Raw genomic sequence first — 21,725 nt, 5'->3', positions numbered from 1 at the left:
CAGGTTATGATAACATCAAAATCCCAAGCTCGGGCATTTTTCATAGTCTGCCTTGCCATTTCAATATTCCGAGGCGCAGCTGGTATTTAGCCCGAGGATGAGACTAAATCACCAGACGAGGATCCTTCGATCAGCTCAAGCCAAAGTTTTCGCGTGACCTGTGGTATATTCCTTCCATGGAACGTTAAACAAGGCACTGGAACTCGCTGCCCGCCCGTTAAGAGGCTGTGGCCCACGGCCTAGCGAGTCCACTCAATAGAGATCTACGTATGCTTGTTGTTAGGCTAGAGCTAAAAATCGTAAAAAAATTAAAATGCAACCTGGTTGCTTATATCGTCAGCAATTAGCATCTACATAAGGTGTAGGATCTTCTTAGAGGGTCATGGGTCTAGATCCATCAACCTGCGTAGTCGAAATTTTGCATACCGAATCGAAGATCACCGTCCGCTATGGTCTGTTTTGGGATATCAATATGCCTGGGGAAAAAGATAGGCTGTCGAGAGAGTGAAGATATAAAAGAACTCATCAAGTATGAAGCTTTTCTGTAAAATCAACTCGCATCATTCACTTTCTTATCCAACCATTCTTTTCAACACAGAGACATCACCCCTTCGTTGCCTTTGAACATCGACACTGGTTCAGCCTACACCCGATAACATGAAAGTTATCGGGGTATTTGCCCTTGTGGCCGGCGCCTCGGCCTTCCTTGCTCCCAGGTCACCTACCAAAGCCCCGTATCATGTCCCGGAAGGGTTTGAGCTTGCAGCCGACGAGTATATTGTCGTGCTTCATGATAACCACACTATCGATGATCACCTTACCAACACTGGCTTGAACTTAACCGAGAGAGCAATCTCCTTCAACCCCTTCAACATCATAAACGCCTACCACTTATCGGTGCGGGAAGAGGATTCCGCTTTTATTCATGACATTATTCGACATGATCCTGGAGTGGCGTACGTCCATCATAACTACTACACGAAGGAAGAGATCCCTAAAATATCGGGCGACGTGGTCAAGCGTGACTTCATCCCGGATGATCCCAACATGGACAAAAGATGGAACAAACAAACTCGAAAACGTTGGACATCCTGGAACATGGCCATGATTTCCAGTGGGTGGATGCAGCGTACCAGCGAGTCAGCAGGCGACCCGCATGAGCGTGAGAGGCGAGACTTTGGAACTGACCTTGATAAAGCCCACGAGGCGATCTGGAAGTACCATCCAGGGCCTGGAGTGAACATTTATGTCTTTGACACCGGAATAAGGCTATCTCACAACATCTTCAGCAAGTACACTGGCTTGGAGAAGAAAGTGAGAAACTTTGGTGACTTGAAGTCCGAGGACCAGTCGCCTTTCTGTCCCCCGGGCTGGACCATGGTGAGTTTTGCCGATTGCCTACCGAGTTGTAGCGTGTCTTATGAGATAAGGGCTAACTACTCAAAGGATGATGACCGTGGGCATGGCACCCACGTAGCTGGCATTGCTGCAGGAACTGCCAACTCATCAGCCTTTGACGCACACATTGTCAATGTCAAGATGTTTTGTGAGTCGACATCGGAGCAAAAGGCTAGAGGTATGCCCACCCCGATCAACTGGATATGGCCACTGGCTAATGGGTCGCATCAGCTGTTGATGCTGTTGTAGCCGAGCACCTCAAGTTCAAAGCTAACTCGGTAAGCTAGTTCAAAGGGGAGAAGAATGAAGCTGATGAATTAGCCCTGGGATGGATGGAGAGGTTCTGTTATCAACTGGTCCATGGACTCTGGGATCCCGCCTTCAGATGACATCCTACAGAGGGCTTTGCAAAAGGCTGCAGACGCGGGAATCCCAATTGCTGCTGCTGCCGGCAATTTTGACAAAACTCGACTCGCTATCCCGGCTCGGTACGTGTAACTGATGATATACCTGAGCTTCACTGACAATGAACAGATACAAGTCTACCTTTAGTGTTGGGGCTGTCAACATCAAGTATGACCGATGGATCACCCCAGCCAGAGGCATTCTCCCACAAAGTGGTTCCCATCACAACAAAAAACTCGACGTCTTCGCACCCGGAGAGCTAGTTGAGTCGGCAAGCACCAATTGTGACTCTTGTTACGTCAGACACAACGGAACAAGCATGGCCGCTCCTCATGTCGCAGGCATCATGGCGATCATGGTGGACTACGAAGGCTGGGAGAACCTCGACCACGCAGACAGGATCTACGAGCGCCTGAAGGAGAATGCGCTTCCGTATGTGAACATCGATGCGAGTATGAAGAAGGCGGAAACAACCAACTTGCTCGTTCAGTCTGGAATCACAATGCACGAGCAACATCCTTACAGAGGTGTGGTTCAAGACAGGCAGATTCCCCCTGACAATACCCCCTGGGGGCCGGGTGGGATCCCCATCAGACGAGGACGAACTCGCCGACAGGAACAAGATGACGGAAATTGGCGTGAGTATTTCTACCCCTTGAGAACTATACATAGACTAAACAGAGATACAGCCGATCTCCCTAAGCAGCAAGTTGAACCTCATCCCGACTCTGACAGATGGATGATCGATGGCGATATGAGTGGCTATAAGCCCACTGAGCCAGACTCCTCCGCCTGTTTCGGACTTCAAACCAACCGCTACGTGAACAGAGATGTCCTCGTTGGCAACATTGAGCACTTTTGTGAGACTGCACAGGCTCGGGCACGACCAGACCCAGGCTCCAAGTTCATCTCGACCGTATACAATGGCGGCACGCCCAACGAGGTCATGTTGATTATCGACTACGAGGCACCAGACATTGACTACGAGATTGGTCAAGAGGACTGCGTCTTCTATCTCAAGGACATTGTACTTGATCGATGCGATAGTAGTTCCAAGGACAACCCTGGAAACTGGAAGGCCGGTGGAGTCGCCCACAAGGACAAGATTGGATACCGCATTGAACCTCTCAAAGAACGAAACTCTTGGGCCGGATGCAAGGTTGACAGACGTAATGTCCGCGTCTGGGGTGGTGGATGGTCCACGACGGACAGTGGAAAGCGTCTTATCGAGGAGGCTAAGAATTGTGGGATCGACGCAGGGTCTCCCAAGTTCAACTACGGTGGTGGTGACGACAACCGAGAGTGGACTGCAGAGATGAATGGAGCGTCTGATGTTGACGACAAATGCATCTCGGAGGCTATTGAGAAGGCCGGGGGTCCCAAGGTGACTTGTGAAAAGACGGCTCCTCCTCCTCCTCCGCCCAAGCCCTTCGAGCCCAAGTACGACTGTCAGGGAAGTGGCCTGGTCAGTATCATTCCTTTCTTTTCATTCAATCTATGACTGACAGGATATAGTGTGGGGGACCCCTTCTGCAGGTGAAGCACTGCGACTATGCCGTCAACAGATTGCGCCGGAACCGAGCAGATCCCACCTGGTACGGGACTCAGTAAGTTTAAATTCTCCATTTGTGAAGCACCCAAAAGCAATGCTAATCATCTTGAACAGAGAAAGGCGCCTCACCGGAAACTGCTGGGCCAAGTCGGACGGTATCGGCTGCGGTGTCTTTATTGAGGGTAGCGGCTGTGAGTTGATTGGTGACGATATCTGGGAGTACTACCAGAAGATTCGGTCTTCGTGCAAGAAGTGCGGAAAGGTTGAGTACAAGGCGGGTTGCTTTGTCAAAATTGATTATGTGACGGGGTGCAATAATCACGATTAGGGGTCGGGGCATCACACGGGTGTCTATGGACAGAACAAGGGATGGAGTTTTCTTTAACTGCCTTCCATGGTGAAAGTAGATGAATACTCTTTAGTTGGTGAGATAGTCTTCTCATTAGGTTGGAGAATATGAGACAAGATTGCCGTATTCCTTTGGGCATCACCTCAGGGGCCTGAATAGCGTCACTGCAATTATTGCTGATGCTACCTTGCTATCTTTTGAATCCACTTGAAGATGAGCTTTCTGCATGTCGTTATCATCTGCATAAACCCACTCATGTATAAGACCCTCAGACCCAGATCTTCATGGTGCACAATCAACCCCTGTTCCGCTAGACACGATGCAACTTCCTTGACCGCCGATCACAGAACCAACACTCTGGTTCACAAACTCTACTCAAAATAAAGACTTCACCGTGCGTAGTGATCAGCGGTAGTTTAATTATACAGTGTCTATTATTATCCATTACGCTATTTAGAGAACCACTCATACCACATCAAAGAGACACCTCGCTAGTGCTATGCGCACTCGTAGTAGTCGTTACATGAGACTTGTTATACTTATCCGCCGTCACAAGATTCGCCTCATCTCCCCCATCACTGTACTGCACCTTGAACGTCCTCTGCAGCTCGATCCCGCCGTGCTCCGGCGCGTGTATCGAGTCCCCCGTCCTAGAAGGGAGTTCTACACGAGCACGGCTCCTGCTCATGATGTGTGACTTGCGACCGTATTGTTCACCGTAGTTGTTGTATTTGCTCGAATCGTAGGAAGAACCTCCGAGGACGGGAAAGAGACGGACGAGAAGAATACGGAGAGCGGGCATGGATGCACAGATGATACCCACATTGATCTCGACTGTTGACCAGATGGAGACATCTGTTTGGTCGTATGTGGGATTCTGGGAAGAGTCCAGGTCGACAAGATACTGAAGACGAATGATGCTCACGATGGTAACACTGAAAAGTTAGCCAAGATCAAGGCTCAGGGCAGAGAAGTGTACTCACAAAGTTCCAACGATAAACATGGCGGCGACACCAATCTTCTTCTTCCAGTGTAGCTTCAGATTCCGAAGATACCACATCGGGATACCCAGCATCCAGATATCCAGGGAAATGCTGATGGCTGCATTTGCCCAGCCGATGGCGTTGACGTTGGCACTATACTGTTAGCTAGGCTATCGCAGCGAGATTGAGAGCACTCACCATGTTCCCTTGTGCTCGCCATCCCATTTAAGCCAGAAGAAATTAATAGGCGAGCATTGAAATACCGCCAAGAAGATGAAGGCAACACCATAAATGGCATTGAAGATGACGGTTCCCCAGAGCAACTTCTGGGCAGGACCAGGAAAGATGCGCAGGTAGAAGAACAGCAGCGACATCTTCAACAGCGACACCTGCGCAAAGTAAAACACCTCGAGCAGCCAAAAGAAGAAGCCAAACTTTGTAATCTGGTCAAACTCTAGTGTCCAGATGTCGCGTCCCTCTCCGTGTCCGGCCGTTCCGTGAATGTTCATCGCCGTCGAGGGAATACCGAAGATGAGGGTGAGAACGATAAAGAGGTCGTCGAGGCCAAAGTCAGAGTTCGTGATGAGAATCTTGGATCCGATACGCAGGAGAATCGAAATGCCGGAAAAGGTGCCGAGGATAATGGTCACGTTGATAAAGAGGCTCGTCTTGTCGCGGACTGGGACTTGGCAGTACGTGTTGGTCATGTTTTGGGTAGCTTTCCAGTTAGCAAAGTCCATTACCGGAAAAACTCGACATACTCAGAGACTCCTTGACCGTACAACCGCCTGCGATGCATACTGAAGCCACAGGTATAACCTTCTCGTTAGTGCAGACACACTTGACGTCGGCAGAGTCGCAGTCAGACTTTGAGATCGCATCGCCAAGGCACGATCCCTACTTGGCAGATTAGCGCGACCGCGCGAGGCGCAGACCAAAGACGGGAAAGGCTTACAGCGCACTGGGGTAGCTCAGCCAGCAGCTCCTTTGTCGAGATGCTGGCAGCGGCGAGCCAGCACGGCATGAGAGCCGCGAATAGAGGCACTGTCCACTTCATGATGATCGACAACCAAAAGATCAAACCTGGGGGAAAGGCCCGCGGTTCCACGGAGCTACGAAGGATATATACTGAGCGACCCCTGGACGGCGAGTCCCACAGAATGATGCTCGCCTAAATTGGGGCTGCTCCATGGTGAATCTGGTAAGCGAAGGCCGACCCGCTGCTCTGGAGCCGGGAGAGATCCGGGCATGGGAATCCACCAGTGAAGATGGGACGAGGACATGGGCGTTTTGGACGTGCAAGGATGGCATTGTTCAGGAACTAGAGGGAGCTAGGCCAGGGCTAAGATACCAAGCCGGCACCGTTTTACCCGATGTCAGAAGAAGAGAGATGGGCAGCGCGGTGCTAGACGAAAAAAGTCTCATGTTGGATCGTCGTTGCAGCTGATGTTGCGCATGATCTCACGTTGGGAAGAACATGGAGTGATAGATGACAGGTCCTGTAATGTGCCACGCGAGACTTGCATGACGGGACTGGGGTTTGTATGTTTTCTTTTGCTTCCCCGGGTTCATCTGAGCGTCTAGAACCTGATCCTTGACGAAGCTGTTACCTGAAAAAGAGACTCTCCGAAGCCACACTGCCTTGAGTCAATCCATTCTGGAACCGGAAACTCACTCGCCTGGAACAAATTCAACCGTCGCTTCAAACGCGGGTCGCACTACGGAAGAATCTCTCGACGCTTGACTCAAGAAGATCCATCTTGAACCCCTGGTTGGAGTCGACCCTGTGGATCATCCCCACCTCCTTCGATAGCACGGACTGGCTGCCCCTGAAGCCAAACGTCTTCTGGAATTCGTCAGCCCTAGACATCACTCCACTGGTAACAGTTCTAATTACCTCTAGTATTGCCAGGTTGAGTAAAGATTGACTCCAGCTGAGCCTCCCTGGAACACTCCGTCTGCAGCTTTCCGCGTCTCTCGGCACAAGAAGCACCGACTGGATTAAGCTACTGGCCGAAGTACGAACCTTGCTTTCTTTTGTGGAAATTTGATCTCGTTCATCTGCATCGGCCGGGCTAAACGATAATGAAAGGATCACCCGAAGGATCAAGGTAGACCTGGCAACCGTATTTCCTCGCTGACAGGGACACGTTGGGTAATTCCGCCGAGAGACAGACGCTAGGGGCTCCACGTGGTGGATGCGCAAAAGAGTGGGATAAACAGACGCGTAGGGAGTAAAAAAGGCATATAAACCCTGGGAAAGTCTCCAAGTTGTCGGTACGAGAGGATTCATAATTGCTTTGTTTGTAAACTGTGGCTTGATTAACGAGAGCTTGAATCGCTGACTCGTGGTACGACGACATCATTACGAGTATGTCACTGAAGGTCACAGACTAGCCATTGGAGGTGACGCTATTCCTCAGCTGGAGACACCATTCCAACTTTGGAGAACAGTGAGGCCTCTATCGCAAAAGGTTCGGCGAATTACACGTTTTTGTCATTGAGTCGCCGATGCAAGAAGGTCTTCCTAGTCGGAGCATGTGAAGAGGGATTAATCCGGGGTCACGTTCTAGAACGACATCCTGGTATCATTCTTTATATGCATTCGGAAATATACCCCCGAGACCAAGCTACCTATCCTAGTACGACTTTTGCATAGCAGGCCTCTTCTCAGGAAACTCCTCCGTCAAGTGACGAGGGATGCCCGTGGACAAAGACCCCGACGTGTCCCTGATGTACTCTTTTCTTCCAGCCTTGTGCACCCGTCCGTTCATGATGATGATATTGAGTTTGTCGTGGTCCTGAAGTATCGAGATATCCTGGAGAGGATCTCCGTCGACGAGGATGCAATCGGCGTAGTATCCTGGCTGAATCTTTCCCAGCTCATGGCCCCTCATCATGAGCGCTGCAACGCCTGCAGTGGCAGCAATGATACTCTCGTGAGGGGTAAAGCCCAGCATCTTGACAAAGTGTTCAAGATCGCGAGCATATGTCCCGTGCGGTGTCCATGCAAAGCCATAGTCCCTATCTTGATTAGTCCTGAATAAGGTAGGTGGTATCGATCACGTACCCCCCTGGCAATACGACAATCCCTCGCCGGTGCATCTCACGCAACCCTGCGACCGCAATGTCGAGCTCTCGCTTATATCCAGCCTTCTCTGCTGCTTCGTACGTGTATCCAAAAGCATCGGCTTCGTAGGTCGTGGCATAGAGCCAGTTGATTGCCGGCACGACAATGTTCTTGTGCTTGTCTCGCTCAAGCATGTCCATGCCTGCTTTATTAGCTTATGCCATCACGATGTCCAGAATACATACCTTCATCGTCCACATAAGAGCCGTGGTAAATCACATCCACGCCGTGCTTGACACACATCTTGACCGAATCCCTGGCTCTGGCGTGTGCGCAGACTCGCTTCCCTCGCTTGTGAGCCTCATCCACACACGCAATAATCTCTTCGTCCGAAAAGTAGCAGTCTTGAGCGGATCGAATCTCGGTAATTTCTTCGCCAGATATGCTGAGCTTGACGTTATCGACGCCGATGGTCTCGATATTGTACTTGATGGCATCGCGCATTTCTAAAGAGTCAGTAATGTTTGTCAAGAGGCTGGCAACTTACCTTGTGGACCATCTGCGAACCGTGTAATTCCAGCCACTAATTCGCCTTCTGGCTTGGCAATCTCTCGTGCATTAGCCAGGTATCGTGGTCCTGGGATGTCTCCAGCATTGATGGCATCTCGGACAACCACATCGAGCCGGTCCTTGGCTGCAGCTGCTCCGAAGCACCTGGATAGTTAGCGGCGAACAAAATGAATGATAGAGAGCATACATGGTGTATCCAGAGTCTAGAAAGCATTGGGCGCTCTTGATGGTCAGGAGAACGTGCTCTTCAACGTCAAGCTCGCCTAGACGGTTGAGGTCGCCACCGTTCCAGGTGAAGTGCGTGTGGCCATCTCCTAGGCCTGACATGAGTGTTCTCCCTCTGCCTTCAAAAACTCGAACAAGAGGGTCTCGTTCAAGTTCGGCCTTGTTTGGAATCTGGCCAACCGCCGCAATCTTTTCGCCTTCTCTCGTTAATTCTACCCACCCAGATCGGTATCAAACTCACCCTCGATCAGCACATCGCCAGTGTACGGCTCTCGGCCTGTAGAATCCAGAATCTTGACATTCGTAAACAGAATCTTTGACCTTTGATGAGTACCGTCGATATGATACTCCTTTGGCTGGAGCCTCTTGTCCAACTTCAAGTTGTTGATAAACTCGACGTTTCTAGGAACCTTTTGAGCATGAATCGGCTCCTTGCCCCACGAATCATGAGCGCCCTGAGGCCACGAAGCCTTTGTAATGTCGTCCTTGTTCATTCTGAATACTTAAACTCAGAGTTGTCGATGCTAGAGTGGAGCTAAGTTCCCCGTGGGGAAGCGTAGTTATGTAGGCCTGGATGGTTGGCCAGCCCGTCTTGCCGACACCTCCGCTCGGTGGCTTGCATCACCTGGCCCGTCATGGCAAAGTTCCGAGACATTCATGTCCGCTCATCGCCGCCATCTCCGCCTTGGAGAGCGGGGGATCGACGCCCCGTCATCTCCGCGGCTAGTGATGAGGGGAACCCGGGACTTGGCAGCAAGGCCGTTTGGGCCAAACGACAAACCGAATCAGTCCAGATTTGGGGAGTCACACTGAGCTTCCGAGTTTGTTGTCGTTCTTGCAATCATGAGCATCGCATTTGGTATAACCAGCCTAGCAACTATCGAATCAGCGGTATGTTGAGAGGTCCCGTGATGGTGTGTAGAGAATGCATCGAGGCTGTAGGCACATCCACCTTAAGACTCATGATCACCAAGCCGCATGGGCACGCTGCTCCAGAAGAAGGAGCCCAATGGGCCCCAAGGTGGCAAGGAACAACTGGGGCAAGGCATGAGGAGGGCCATGTCATTAGATACAACACTGACAAGTCTGTGGGGTAGACTTGGAGAGACGGCTGAAGAGGTTCATTCCCTTTGATGGCGCCGGAATTTGCTTTCTACTGCATATGCGCTTCCATTCTATACATGGCAGCGTCTCGCGCAATCATGATATTGTGATGAAATAGGAAACGGTGAGAGCAAGGTAAACCAGCCCTCAAGGTTCAAATACTTAGAAGCTCACAGCTATATGCTACACAAGGCAAGAAAGATGCTCTATGTTTCCACCAGAGGTCTGATACCTATCTCGCTGTCCCCATGCCCCATCTCTTGCAAAATTTGAGCACTATCAAGCCCACCCGTTCAAGTTCACATCCATTCTGCCGTCATCCCCGAGTAGCACAGCCAGATCCAGATTCAAACCAGGATCTAAATTTCCCAGCAAGGTCCAGTTCGTCTCCAAGGAAGCCAAGTTATCACCAGACAGTTGACCCAAGTCGCCGGTTGGTAGCGCCGTTAGATCCAATTTCTGGCACGACGGCATGGAGCAGCTAAAGCAATCCCAGCATAACTGGAGCTGGTTGATATAATCTGGTGTCTGTGAGGAACCAGTCGTCGTCAGCAAAGCTTCGTGCCGAGCTTGCCATGATTTGAGGGTGATGTATGCTTGTGCCATCGAGGGTCTGTCGTTCATGTCGAAAAGCTCTGGGTGAAACTTGTATACCGCCTCAACGACACGCCAGGCTCTATCTGAAAGGCATCCAACTGGTTTCTGGTGAAGCCTCGAGGTCATGACTGCAAAGTTGCCTCTTTGGAACTGGACCTTTGCATACCAGAGAAAGCCTGCCGAGTCCATTTGCTCATCGAAGCTAGCAAAGAGTTCATTCTTGATGATAAGAATCTTGAAGAGGTTGTCCTCGACGGTAAAAATCTCAGTCCCCCATTCGGGTTGCTCCATCATCGGGACTATCATCTCTCGGCCTTTGCTGATCAGGACGCGCCGTAGGCTTAGAGCTGCGGTATGGACCTTGCCAGCGGATGCAGACACATATCGGCGTTCAATATCCATCAGAACCTGGTCTAGTGCGTCAAGATCCTCCTTGTATTTGTGAAGGATTGAAGAGGCTACAGGATTTCCTGCAACATCTTCAGTGTTCCAGATAGTAGCGATCTCGAGTCCTGCTGTGCCACGAAGACTCTCTAAAGAGAGAATAGACTTGGCAATTTGGTAGCTGGTCAGGCAAAAAGCCATCTCGGTAGGGCCTTCGCGAGGCTGTACGAGTTCGACGGATCCAGGGAATAGGTCGGCATCATTAAAATTCCGAGGCATTTTACAATCCCAGCTGATGGGCATCCGAGAGCAACACAAGGCCGAGGTCAAGGTGTGGGTGACATCTTGCAGCATGATGTGCCACCATATGCGCCTTCGCATCTCCGTCTCAAACGGAGTCAAGCCCAGGAGCTCACCATCCCGATGGTATCCCATCTTTATGGCCATCCGGAGAGCTGTGCCGGTTAGAATCCAGGCCGTGTCCTTGCCATAGCGATTTCGGAGGGAGAGCTAGATGCGATGAGTCTGAGTCGCCAGTCAGGGGTTAGTGATGCCTTACCAAGTACAGCACTAAAGCCTGCAATACCACCATGTCAAAGTTCTTCATGACGTTGAGTTTCCTCAGGGCTATCTCGGCGCCTTGTGTGTAGTCGCTGATGGCATCTTGGCGCGAGCATCCCAGCCTTTGTTGCGATTCTGATTCCGACATTGACATGGAAGCTAGAGTGAAGATGACGAAGCGTAGCGCTTGGTAATTGAGGGGGACAGCTTCTATACTGGATTCTCCCTCTGTTATGTAGGGCTGCACGGATGGGGTATGGATCACCTTGGTCAAGGGGTTTACTCGGTCCAAGAATACCTGCCAAAGAATGAAGGCCTGGGCTGTGCTGGGTTGTACAGAGTCAAAGGAAGCCGTCACGGATTCGGCTGCAAGGAGATTATCTGCAGCCATATCTCGAGGCGGTGTTTCCTCACCCAGGCTCGCATCAGCTTCAAGCATGGCTCTAATGGCCCGAAGCTGCATCGCGTATTAGGAAAGATTCGGTTGGACAGGGGTGATAGAAGGTTTACCTCTTCATGGATAGCTGCTCCTAGATGGCTGTCCATGTATCGTACGCCATCTTCACATTGGACCATCTTCCCTGCTGGTTTTGATAACGATTCGGACAGCGACAGAATGGGCGAAGGAGTGTCACGGGGCGCACCCTCTCGGAGGCAATCTTCGGCGGAAGGCGCAGAGTTATTAGCCGCTAGGCTTGGTTCAGAGCCGTCATTGTTGATAAATTGGTCCAGTTGCTGCTCGAAATGCGCCAGCTTGTCGAAAAGTCGATCGGCCAGCCGCCGGCGCTTGCGAGTTGGCGCCTGTTTGCCTGGCATGCACTCAACCTCTGCCTATAGTCCAACAATCAGACTCTGTGCATAATCTAGTAGTTAACAATGCCCAAAGAGGCAACGCGGTTGAAGAGCGATTGCAATCGCGAGACGACAGCGCGTGCCCATGGCATGGGAATGTGACGTGCTAATAAGTGCGAGGTTTTGTTTGCTCCGCACCTTGACACAGCTGAAGCAGGGCAACCTGCGATCACACTTGATCTTGCGCTGCTGGCATAAAGCGCATGACAAGGCTCGTGTGTATCGAGGAGGGCTGGTGTTGGGCATTGCTGGGCAATGATTTTGGTGATGCGCTTGATTCAACGTGGATTAAGAGAATGCAACTTGAGTGAAGAATAAAGAGGGACGAGGGCAAGCCCTGGATATGCTCGAGTTTAAAACAAGAGTAATTTTAGTAATAATAAAAGTGAATACTGTAGATGTCTGGGTCTCTTGTAGGGGGCTATCGGTAGATAAAACGGATTTTACCAGCCGCAAAAGTTCTTGAGCAGAAGGGTCCGGGGGATTATGTATGATTTACACCTAGAGACGTCATGGGTACGCGTAAACTTAAATTAGATTTTGGCAGAGCGAGTTAATAACGTGATAACCGGGGAATGCGGTATCGCGGGCCCTTCACAGCCCCGAGGGCCCGACGCTCTGTCGTATTTTAAAAGGACAGACCCAGCCATCAAGCGTATAGAGCCGGTAAATTTATGCCAGATACTAGACTAGGTCTTTTAAGAGCCACATCATATCCTCCCCCTTTCTATCTTTGCTCTCTGCTCGTGTAACGGATCTTCTTGCGAGGACATCAGTTCCGGACCAGCATCCTCTTCGATCGACATCTGCGCCTTGTAAAGTGCCTCTCAGGGCTTTCTAAGATCTTCAGCTACTTTCAAATATGCCATTTCTCTCTGCTTGAATGCATCCGATCCTGGTTTAACACCCTTGTCGAACCCATGCGCTGCATTCTCGAGCTGGACAACCTCAACATTGGCGCCACCCGCCTTCAACTTTTGACCCATCTCCTCAGCCTCGGGCGATAAGTTATCAGCGCTACAGGCAATGATGATGGTTGTATCAGGGAAGAGGGCAGGGTCGGCAAACGTAGGCGATACCCTAGGGTTTATACGTTCCTCTGCTCTGGGCATATAGCATGTGGCAAACAAGCGCAGAGAGAAAACCGGGAATGGGTTGATCGGATTCGGGACTTTCTTTAGCTCTGGATCGCGGTCAAGGTCTACGAGAGGGCAGAATGCGTAGGCTCCCCTGATGTTGATACGCTTGAAATGGCCCCTGAGCTCGGATGCAGCAACCAAGGCCAAGTTGCCGCCAGCGCTGAATCCAGACACCGCTATGCGACTCAGGTCAAACCGATCGGGCTGGTTCTCGACCCATTTAAGGACATCCTCCACATCTTCCACAGCAGCTGGGTATGGATGTTCTGGTGCTTTACGATAATCAGCATCTAGCACTACCAACCCAGCTTCGTGCGCCATTCTGTCACAAAACTCATGGTCCATTCCCAAGCTCGGCAGGATGAATCCACTACCATGCCAGTTGATAAGCAGCCCAGGTGTTCTTACGCCATGGTTGGGTGGATGGTGAATCCATGCCTTGATGAAACGATTCGGGTCACGGGAGGGAAGCTGAATGAGTGTTCTGTTGCTATTTGGTGCTTTGAACAGGGACCGCATGAATGGATATGCTGACCATCGTGAAAGAGTAATAACAATCTTGAGATACAAGTACTGCAGAAGGCTAAAGTTGGCCATGGCTGGTTTGACATATGGAATGAGCGACGTATGAGATCACGAACCGAGAGTGAAAGCTATGACGTTGTCTAAATATGAGGCTATTTATATGATTTCTCTCTCGGGGTCTCGGGCCCGTTGTCGTGTCCGTAATTACGCTAAGGACTAAACTTTGAGCATGGTTGACAGGGCATGACCGTGCCGGGCGGCTTGGAAGCTAAAACAGCGGTATTCATGTTATTTCTTTTCTCGGAGAAAGAGATTCTTGCACTCCGGGAGACAAGAGCACGCCGGGCGACATGCCTGCCGGTGCGTCGAGCCGATTCGTGGCCCGCTCCGCCATCTCCGCGTCTAGAGATGAGGGGAAACCCAACAACTTCGCCTTAGTCGGGTTCCAGACTTTTCTCCGTAAACAATCTCTGTAATTTCTTCCTGTACCTTCATCATGGGCTGGATGAACCGAAAATCTCACCCGGGCACGCGGGACAATCTCATTGCCGTACAGATCGACTGGAGCAGCACAAAGGACGTGCCGTCCGTCGACTTTGTCGAAGACACAAACGACCCTAAATCATTCAAACGAGCACCAATAAACGCTTCAAACGACGACCTACCCTTTATAGACAAGTCTATTGTCATAGCTGCTGGAAAAGTCAACCTATTATGGGTTGTCATTGATGACATTGTCTACGACTGCATAGACTTTGTGGCGGAGCACCCCGGAGGATCTCGAGTACTTGAATCCTTTCGAAGCGGCAATTGTAGTTGGCAGTTTTGGAGATTCCATGGGGAAAAGGATTTGGAGGAGTTTGGAAGGCCTCTTCGGATAGGACGGACATCGGGGATAGAGAACAAGTTCAAGGAGCCCCCGAGATTTGTTGGATTGAGAAAGCTGCGGGGGGATGACTGAACATATTACTTTGGGCATGTTCTACAGAGGGATGAATGGCAGGTATACTTAGAATTCCGGATTGGCGTTATGAAGTTGAATGGAAATCCATAGCATCTCTGCCAACTCGCTCTAAATATCATCGCTGAAGCGCAGAGATCCAAAAGAGAGAGAAGGATTCTACGGGGGGTGTATTAAGAAGTATAGTAGAGCAGAAAATACGACACAGTGTATGATGAATCTGTAAATTTAGAACAGAAATAATATTTATGCCCAGTCTATTGTCCACAGCCCATTCTTGTGTGCAGTTCCAGTTTCCAGTCTATTCTATAATCACTTCAAAAACTCTCCCACAGCCTCAGCAACGCCATTCACGTCCTCAAACACATGCCAGTGGCCGACATTCTTCAACACAATAGCCTTGGAGTCCTTGATCCGCCCAGCATACTGCTCAACTAGCGCAGGCGGCGACACCTTGTCCTCGTCGCCAGTAACGATCAAAGTCTTGGCCTCAATAGCCTCCACGTTGAGCTTCTGTGTAGCCCCAGCAAGAGCCCATGTGGCCTTGGCATAGGATTCGGGGTCTTGGCCGAGAAGGCTGAGTCTAACTGCAGCAATGGCAGTTGGGTTTGCCTTCTTGGAGTGGCTAGATGTTCCTGCGTCGACAACGGCATCAACAACGGCTCGGATACCCTTGCTTCTCACAAGAGCAGCACGAGCACAAGCGCCCTTTGAAGCGGCTTCGGGGAGAGGAGAAGGAGGAGGCCCAACAAGAACAAGCTTGCTGACAAGGCCAGGGTTGTCAATAGTAAACTTGAGGGACGCCAGGCATCCGAGCGAGTGTGCAAACAGCGTCGCCGGTGCTGAGTTTGTGACGCCAGCAGCATCGAAAATGGTCTTGATGTCGGAGGCAAAGGATTCAAGGCTCAGAGTGCTCAACGGGTGAGTCGTGCTGAGACCATGGCCTTCAAGGTCAAAGAGGTGAAGGGTGTTTTCCTCGGCAAGAGAAAGACGTGAAATCAAAGGCGTCCAGTAATCCAGAGTGCCTCCAAGACCATGCACAAACACAATATTGTTGCTTCCAGATCCAATCTTTTGGTAGTGAAGTGACTTGCCGTTCAATTGCGTCAGTCCAACACCGGCACCAAGAGTCTTGGCTGAGTTCGTGACTTGGAAGGGCAGGTTGGAGGTGACCTGCTGGACTGTAGGGTTGACAGCCTCAGGGGAAGCAATCTTGTTGGTGAGCGTTCCAAGACCAGTGACTGAGATGGCAACTTCGTCTCCGGGTTGGAGATAAACCGGAGGCTTCTTGCCAATACCGACACCGGCGGGCTAATCTATTAGTCGAAGACATGCAATGAAGGAGAGGTTCTTACAGTTCCAGTGGCAATCACATCGCCAGGTTGTAGGGTCTGACCCTCAGAGATCGTCTTGATCAGGGTAGGAATCGAAAAGATGAGTTCTTCAGTGGTGGCACTCTGTCTGAGCTCTCCATTGACCTTTGTTTCAACCTTCAGAGTTGAGGGCAGAAACTCTTTGGGGACAGCAACAGGGCCCTGAATTATTAGCAACGCCTGCTGTATCTGGACAGAGAACTTACAATAGGACAGAAAGTATCGGGAGACTTTCCAATGAAAAACTGCTTGTGGTCACGTTGACGCTCACGAGCAGTCATGTCATTGATAATGGTGTAGCCCCAGACATACTCCCACGCATCAGCCTCTGAAACACGATAACCAGCCTTTCCGATGATAACACCAATCTCTCCTTCATAGTCGATAGTGGAAGAAAAGTCGGCATGAGGCAGAATCTCCTCGCCATCCGCAATGATCGACGTAGCCCTCTTGGTAAAGATAACAGGGTGACTAGGCCGATCCGTCTTGTCAGAGCTGTCAAAGCCCGAGCTGTTAAACTCCTTGGCATGCTCCATGTAATTCTTGCCCACGGCAAGAATGTCTCGGCCAGAAATCGGCGGCAGAACCTTGACATCCTTGGCAGACACGGGCTCACCGTCGGCGATAATCCGAGACACGCCTGCGGCGATCACTTCGTAGAGAGTCGTCACAGGCGTACCAGACGCAAAGCTCAGAGGCTGGATGGTGCCCTTGGCAATGTCGTAGTGTCCGATGCGGACGAGTCCCGTGTCGGGATGGCTAAAAGCCGCATACTGAGCGAGAGGAGTGATGGAGCCCATTGTGCGTGATTGTGTAGTTGTCTTGACGATTACTGGAGAGTCTCGGCGGGTGCAGGGCGGCTCAAATACATAACCCTCAATTGCCGATCTGCAAGTCGCAGTTGTTGTCTCGGGTTTCGGGAGATGTCGCCGTCTGGTGGTTTTGCGGGGAAGACGGAGATGGCGGAGATGGCGGGGCGGAAATGGCGACAGCGGAGATGGAAATGAGCACATGATGGTTCATGAATCAAGCGTGTTAGTCCATGGGGAAGAGGGCATTCACCTGGGGTAGTACAATCATGGCGTTCTGGGGGTTTAATCGAGGCCTTGGTAGCTCAAGATGGCTAGTTCAGTGGTGTTGACGAGTATTTATTAGCTGGGTGAAGCAGATGCAGTTTCAACGCAGTCCTAGGACATTCTTTTTCCAATTGTTGCAATTCAATCATCATGTCTTCAGATGACAACAAACTCCATCAGACCCTCACTGAGGGAGGCCATGTTGAGGACCGCACTCAGCCGTCTCTCCCAGTGGTCCATCGACGCTTTGCCAACCCTTCACCTCTGGGTCTGCTGTCTTTTGCGACAGGTAAGAACCCATCTTGACCCTTGCACAGTTTCTAACATGTTAGGTATCTTTCTCATCTCGAGCTTTGGTGTCCACGCTCGTGGAATCCAGACTCCCAATGTCATGATCTCGGTCCTCATCTTCTTTGGCGGAATCTGCCAGTACCTCGTCGGCATTATGGAATTCGTCGCCGGAAACACCTTCGGAACTGCAGTCTTCATGTCTTATGGCGCCTTCAACATCTCCTACAGCATGATTTATCTGCCCGGCTCTGGTATCATTGCTGCATACATGGACTCTGAGGGCAACTTGAGCCCAGACTTTCAGCAGTCCATTGCATTGTATCTCTGGGCCTGGTTCATCTTGAGTGTCATCTACACCATTGCGGCCATTCGAAGCTCTTGGGTTCTCTTCCTGGATCTGGTGGCGCTTGACGTTTGCCTTATTCTTCTTGCAACTGGAAACATGGTTCAGAGCACCGCTGTTCTCAACGCCGGTTACGCCTTTGGATACTTGGTTGCCATTCTTAGCTGTAAGTACCTCGCTGCCCTTAAGAAATTACACTAACGCTTCTAGACTGGGCTGGTTGCGCAGGCCTCTACGCTGGAGGAACAACCCCTTTTGAAGTCCCAACGTTTCCTCTCTACAAGGAAGCATGAGCTTATGATGGCGGTACTTTGTACTCAAGGGTTCCCTTTTCATTATTTGACCTTCTATGCCTGCCGCTATAGGAGCTTGAGAACATGTCTGTTGCAGTCCATTGGTCAAGCTTTTTCCAAGGTTTCTTCATGTGTTGATAACTCTATCATGGCTGCTGCCTTCTTTTAGTATTTTCATAATACTCTACAGCAACAAACTTTCCAACAACATTCATTACCGTGAAAACTACTTTCTGTCTACATGTTATGCACTGACGCCAATGCGGCCGTGAACTTAGCTAGCGAGCCCCATTCTCGGTCACCAAAACGGAAGGCTATAAAGAGCGAACGGCATGCGGTGTGAGAGGGCAAATAAATCTGTTTCTAATCCACACGTGCGTCTAAGACCGTAAGATCCTGCCGCTGTTATTGAGACACCGTCACCTCAAACGGGAAGTGATATGCACAGCTGAAGGATCGCTGCATTGCCGTCTCAACCGACCTGTTGATGCAGCAAGATATATAAGCTGTCTCAAATTTTCTGTGAAATACGGTTTTGTTTCTTCAATCGCAGTATTGACTCAAGATGAAGCTCACCGCCTTTCTGCTCCTCGCCTCTATTGTGACGGCCTCTCCTACCGTCTACTTCATTCGACACGGCGAAAAGCCAGCAGAAGGCAATGGATTGAATGCAGAAGGCCAGCAGCGCGCTCAGTGCTTGAGAAGTGTCTTTGGTGCGAGCTCACAGTACAACATTGGCCACATCATGGCACAGACCTACAAGTCCAGTACGTTCCTTGCTGTGAATCAGGATGCACAAGCTAATGCGATTTAGGTGGTGCCAGAAAGCGCCCGTACGATACTGTCCTACCCTTGGCTCAAGATCTTGGTCTTACAGTGGACACGTCGTGTGACCGGGACGACAGCGAATGTGTCAAGGACGTCGTCAAGGGCTACGAGGGCAGCGGAAACATTCTCATTTGGTAAGTCTCTTTGTTTCCCTGGTAGAATCTGACTAACATCTTTAGCTGGGAGCACAAACGGCTCAACAACCTCGCCAAGGAGCTGGGGGCCGATGATGTGGACAACTACCCAAGTGACAGGTTCGACATTATCTGGACTGACCCTCCCAAGTACAAGGAGATTACAGAAGTGACATCTGAGAACTGTCCCGGTCTGGATGATTAGGTTCGGTCAGTCTGAAGTGTGGATCAGGTCCAGTGTGGCTCGATAGACTAAGATTGCGATGCATTTTATAGACTACAGTACATTCGCTATAGAATTGTTCTCCAAAAATGTCTCCCACTCTTCCCAACCCATAGTCGAAGGTGAAAGCCACTGTTGCGGTGCCAAATTGTCAATTGGCTCTTCAAGAAACTCGAGCCCAGATCGATCAGAGCTCACCGCGGTTTGAGGAGCAGGGCTTTCGGATGGTGCTGAGACCTGGTACTGGATCTCTTGAGGCTTAATCATGTCACTATTGTCTGTCAGTTTTGGAAACATGGCCACACAAGGCACATACAGTAACTTCTTTAATACAGGCGTGGCCTTTTGGCAAACGGCACTCATCCCCGTTTTTGCCATCTGCTCGAATATCTCGAGCGCTCCTTGAAGTTCCCGACGCAAAGCATCTTTCGTAGATGCATCGACGCTCATTCCACTCGTACAGATATGAGCCAGACACACTGCAGCATGGAATGCATGGAAGCTGCCCAGGCCACGGTTATACCACTGGTAAGGGCGAAACATTGCGTCCTCATAGAGTGTCCGATGTATACTGAGCAATGCTTGAGAGCTCTCAATGCACTTCCTCTGCGACTTGAGTAGATTCTCCTTGGTATACCGCATGTCTACCGTCCTTTGCCGTAGAATCGGCCTGTGCAAGAGCAGCGTGAGTTGATGGGAGTACCCAAACAGCACGTTTAGTTGAACAGCATGATGAACAGGAAGTGCCGTGTCAAACAAATACTTGTAGTTGAGGACTTCTTGCAAGGCGGAAATCTCAGAGTCGAGAGCCTGGATGGCGTCGTAAGAAGGCACATGCAACGCCCCAAAGACCTCACTGCAGATGCGAGTGCAAAGGCCGTAGAGGTCGAACTTGAGCAAGAGATACGACATCTGCGTAGGCCCGTTTCTTGCAACGGGTACTTCGAATCCAGCGACAAGTTCATCGTCGTTGACGTCCAAAGGCGCCTTGACACTCGAAGGGGTGAATGTCGAGTCCAGGTTCCCCAGAGTGGTGTTATGTATTGTGTATAGCATGTTGAGTCCAGCCCAGCATCGTCGACGCTCCTCAACACGTATCCGATCCATTCCAAAGACAGTAGGGTCGATGTGACAGCCGAGGGCCAAAGCAATGTTGCGTGCTGTGCCCAGCAGAGCCCAGGACTGGCCATGGGTGTGATTTATGCCATAAATGAGGAGAACAACAGCTTGTAGCGTATTCAGATTATGTCGCCAGAGGTAATGATCTGCTTCGAGACATTTCATTGCGGCCCCGCGATATCGACTGCATAGCAAAGACGTATTCTCAAGTGCCGAGTTGCGACGGCCCAGCTCACGAAGAAGAGGACTGTCTTCTGGCAACGCGATGACGGCTATGCTCAAGATGACAAAGAGGAGCGCGAGCCATGGGAGAGACACTTGCTCGGGGTCGGACTGGAAACGACGATAATCGGCCTCGAATGTCGGATCATGCAATATGTGAAAGAGCTACACCGTCAGCAGCTGTATATAAGAAAGGGGGAACACTTACAGGAGAGAAGACGTCGAAATAAGTCTTCTTAAGCTCATCGCAATGCGAAGTTGGCGGAAGCAGCTCGAGAAGCTCTGCAATCGTGGTGGTGCTGGTTGTGAATGGCATTGACCCAATGTCGCTCCCATCAAGGTCCGTCTTGATGCCATTGACATTGGGGTTGTCCCGGAGAATGGAGGACCAGCGTGAAGATGACGGCTCAAACTTTTCGTGCCCAGACTCGTATCGTATAATTATCCCAGCTGGCGGCGCAATTGAACTCGAAGGAACACCCTTGAGCGGTGACACCTCATTTCGCCCAGTAAACGAACTCGCAGATTGAGGTAAGGTCGATTCAGGCGAAGGAAAATTCGATGCAGGCTCCTGAGGCTGTTGACTCGACGAATTTGATACACTCTGTCGCAATAACTCCTCCAGCCTATCGATCCTCGCGACGAGTTCCGAGTTATCAACAGCCCCTGCAGCTGGCTGGTTGTGTCGTCTGGGCCATTGATCCCGGAGGTAAACACACTCTGAAGAAGGGATCCCTCGACGAACACATGTCTCACAAGGTCCTCTCCCCGGTTGATGTTTCGAGGACACTTGATCTTGCGCTCCCGACAGGGCTCGCAACTGAGAGGCATACGACGACCAGTTGAGACGGGCATTTCGACGGTGACTGAGACAACTAAGAATAAGTGACTAGACAGGAGCGAAAATCCGGGGACACACCCTTTTTAGACTCAGGAGCCTCCCCCGACATCTCCGCATTCCCCGCACATTGAGTTGATGCCAAGAGGCGAACTCCCGGGACTCTTTCTGAGCATCATGATTCGCCAGAGGGAGGTCAGCGAAAGCTGACTAACTTCCACGAGTGGCAGTGGCTGAGCCTGGTTGAAACTGGGGCTGAGTTCGAAGCTGAACTCCAAGGCATCGCAGCTCCTCCATCTTCTCAAGTCAT

At 50.7% G+C, this 21,725-nt stretch overlaps 10 protein-coding genes across 10 annotated transcripts; 4 read left to right on the top strand and 6 right to left on the bottom strand.

Moving 5' to 3' along the window:
* Positions 1-657: 657 nt before the first annotated feature.
* On the top strand, positions 658-3,683 carry MRS44_014920 (uncharacterized protein; the record flags this gene model as incomplete). Its single annotated transcript, XM_065618596.1, has 8 exons — positions 658-1,380; positions 1,447-1,576; positions 1,630-1,676; positions 1,720-1,886; positions 1,933-2,441; positions 2,493-3,268; positions 3,319-3,410; positions 3,470-3,683. The coding sequence occupies 8 exons, from the start codon at positions 658-660 to the stop codon at positions 3,681-3,683; spliced, it is 2,658 nt and encodes an 885-aa protein (XP_065474668.1).
* A 496-nt stretch (positions 3,684-4,179) lies between these two features.
* MRS44_014919 (uncharacterized protein) lies at positions 4,180-5,744 on the bottom strand (the record flags this gene model as incomplete). Its single annotated transcript, XM_065618595.1, has 5 exons — positions 4,180-4,639; positions 4,688-4,840; positions 4,886-5,366; positions 5,449-5,584; positions 5,643-5,744. 5 exons carry the CDS (start codon positions 5,742-5,744, stop codon positions 4,180-4,182), a joined length of 1,332 nt encoding a protein of 443 aa, XP_065474667.1.
* A 1,582-nt stretch (positions 5,745-7,326) lies between these two features.
* Positions 7,327-9,046, bottom strand: MRS44_014918 (uncharacterized protein; the record flags this gene model as incomplete). The annotated part of the gene is made up of 6 exons (XM_065618594.1): positions 7,327-7,711; positions 7,758-7,959; positions 8,003-8,263; positions 8,305-8,471; positions 8,515-8,647; positions 8,773-9,046. 6 exons carry the CDS (start codon positions 9,044-9,046, stop codon positions 7,327-7,329), a joined length of 1,422 nt encoding a protein of 473 aa, XP_065474666.1.
* An 889-nt stretch (positions 9,047-9,935) lies between these two features.
* MRS44_014917 (uncharacterized protein) lies at positions 9,936-12,296 on the bottom strand (the record flags this gene model as incomplete). Its single annotated transcript, XM_046281554.2, has 4 exons — positions 9,936-11,147; positions 11,197-11,655; positions 11,709-12,029; positions 12,189-12,296. The coding sequence occupies 4 exons, from the start codon at positions 12,294-12,296 to the stop codon at positions 9,936-9,938; spliced, it is 2,100 nt and encodes a 699-aa protein (XP_046128012.2).
* A 581-nt stretch (positions 12,297-12,877) lies between these two features.
* Positions 12,878-13,786, bottom strand: MRS44_014916 (uncharacterized protein; the record flags this gene model as incomplete). Its single annotated transcript, XM_046282378.2, has 1 exon — positions 12,878-13,786. One exon carries the CDS (start codon positions 13,784-13,786, stop codon positions 12,878-12,880), a length of 909 nt encoding a protein of 302 aa, XP_046128011.2.
* A 424-nt stretch (positions 13,787-14,210) lies between these two features.
* On the top strand, positions 14,211-14,675 carry MRS44_014915 (uncharacterized protein; the record flags this gene model as incomplete). The annotated part of the gene is made up of 1 exon (XM_046279656.2): positions 14,211-14,675. The coding sequence occupies one exon, from the start codon at positions 14,211-14,213 to the stop codon at positions 14,673-14,675; it is 465 nt and encodes a 154-aa protein (XP_046128010.2).
* Positions 14,676-14,987: 312 nt separating this feature from the next.
* On the bottom strand, positions 14,988-16,848 carry MRS44_014914 (uncharacterized protein; the record flags this gene model as incomplete). The annotated part of the gene is made up of 3 exons (XM_046272265.2): positions 14,988-15,986; positions 16,031-16,210; positions 16,255-16,848. 3 exons carry the CDS (start codon positions 16,846-16,848, stop codon positions 14,988-14,990), a joined length of 1,773 nt encoding a protein of 590 aa, XP_046128009.2.
* A 426-nt stretch (positions 16,849-17,274) lies between these two features.
* On the top strand, positions 17,275-18,051 carry MRS44_014913 (uncharacterized protein; the record flags this gene model as incomplete). The annotated part of the gene is made up of 3 exons (XM_046278861.2): positions 17,275-17,413; positions 17,457-17,924; positions 17,969-18,051. The coding sequence occupies 3 exons, from the start codon at positions 17,275-17,277 to the stop codon at positions 18,049-18,051; spliced, it is 690 nt and encodes a 229-aa protein (XP_046128008.2).
* A 565-nt stretch (positions 18,052-18,616) lies between these two features.
* MRS44_014912 (uncharacterized protein) lies at positions 18,617-19,218 on the top strand (the record flags this gene model as incomplete). Its single annotated transcript, XM_046284276.2, has 3 exons — positions 18,617-18,818; positions 18,866-19,013; positions 19,059-19,218. 3 exons carry the CDS (start codon positions 18,617-18,619, stop codon positions 19,216-19,218), a joined length of 510 nt encoding a protein of 169 aa, XP_046128007.2.
* Positions 19,219-19,290: 72 nt separating this feature from the next.
* MRS44_014911 (uncharacterized protein) lies at positions 19,291-21,432 on the bottom strand (the record flags this gene model as incomplete). Its single annotated transcript, XM_065618593.1, has 4 exons — positions 19,291-19,507; positions 19,553-20,742; positions 20,786-21,249; positions 21,297-21,432. The coding sequence occupies 4 exons, from the start codon at positions 21,430-21,432 to the stop codon at positions 19,291-19,293; spliced, it is 2,007 nt and encodes a 668-aa protein (XP_065474665.1).
* Between the last annotated feature and the right edge of the window lie 293 nt (positions 21,433-21,725).

The sequence above is a fragment of the Fusarium solani genome (assembly GCF_023522795.1).
Source record: "Fusarium solani strain SB1 chromosome Unknown bctg00000010, whole genome shotgun sequence".
Lineage (NCBI taxonomy): Eukaryota > Fungi > Ascomycota > Sordariomycetes > Hypocreales > Nectriaceae > Fusarium > Fusarium solani.
The sequence above is the reverse complement of the archived record's forward strand: the minus strand, read 5'-3'. Positions and strand labels throughout refer to the sequence as shown.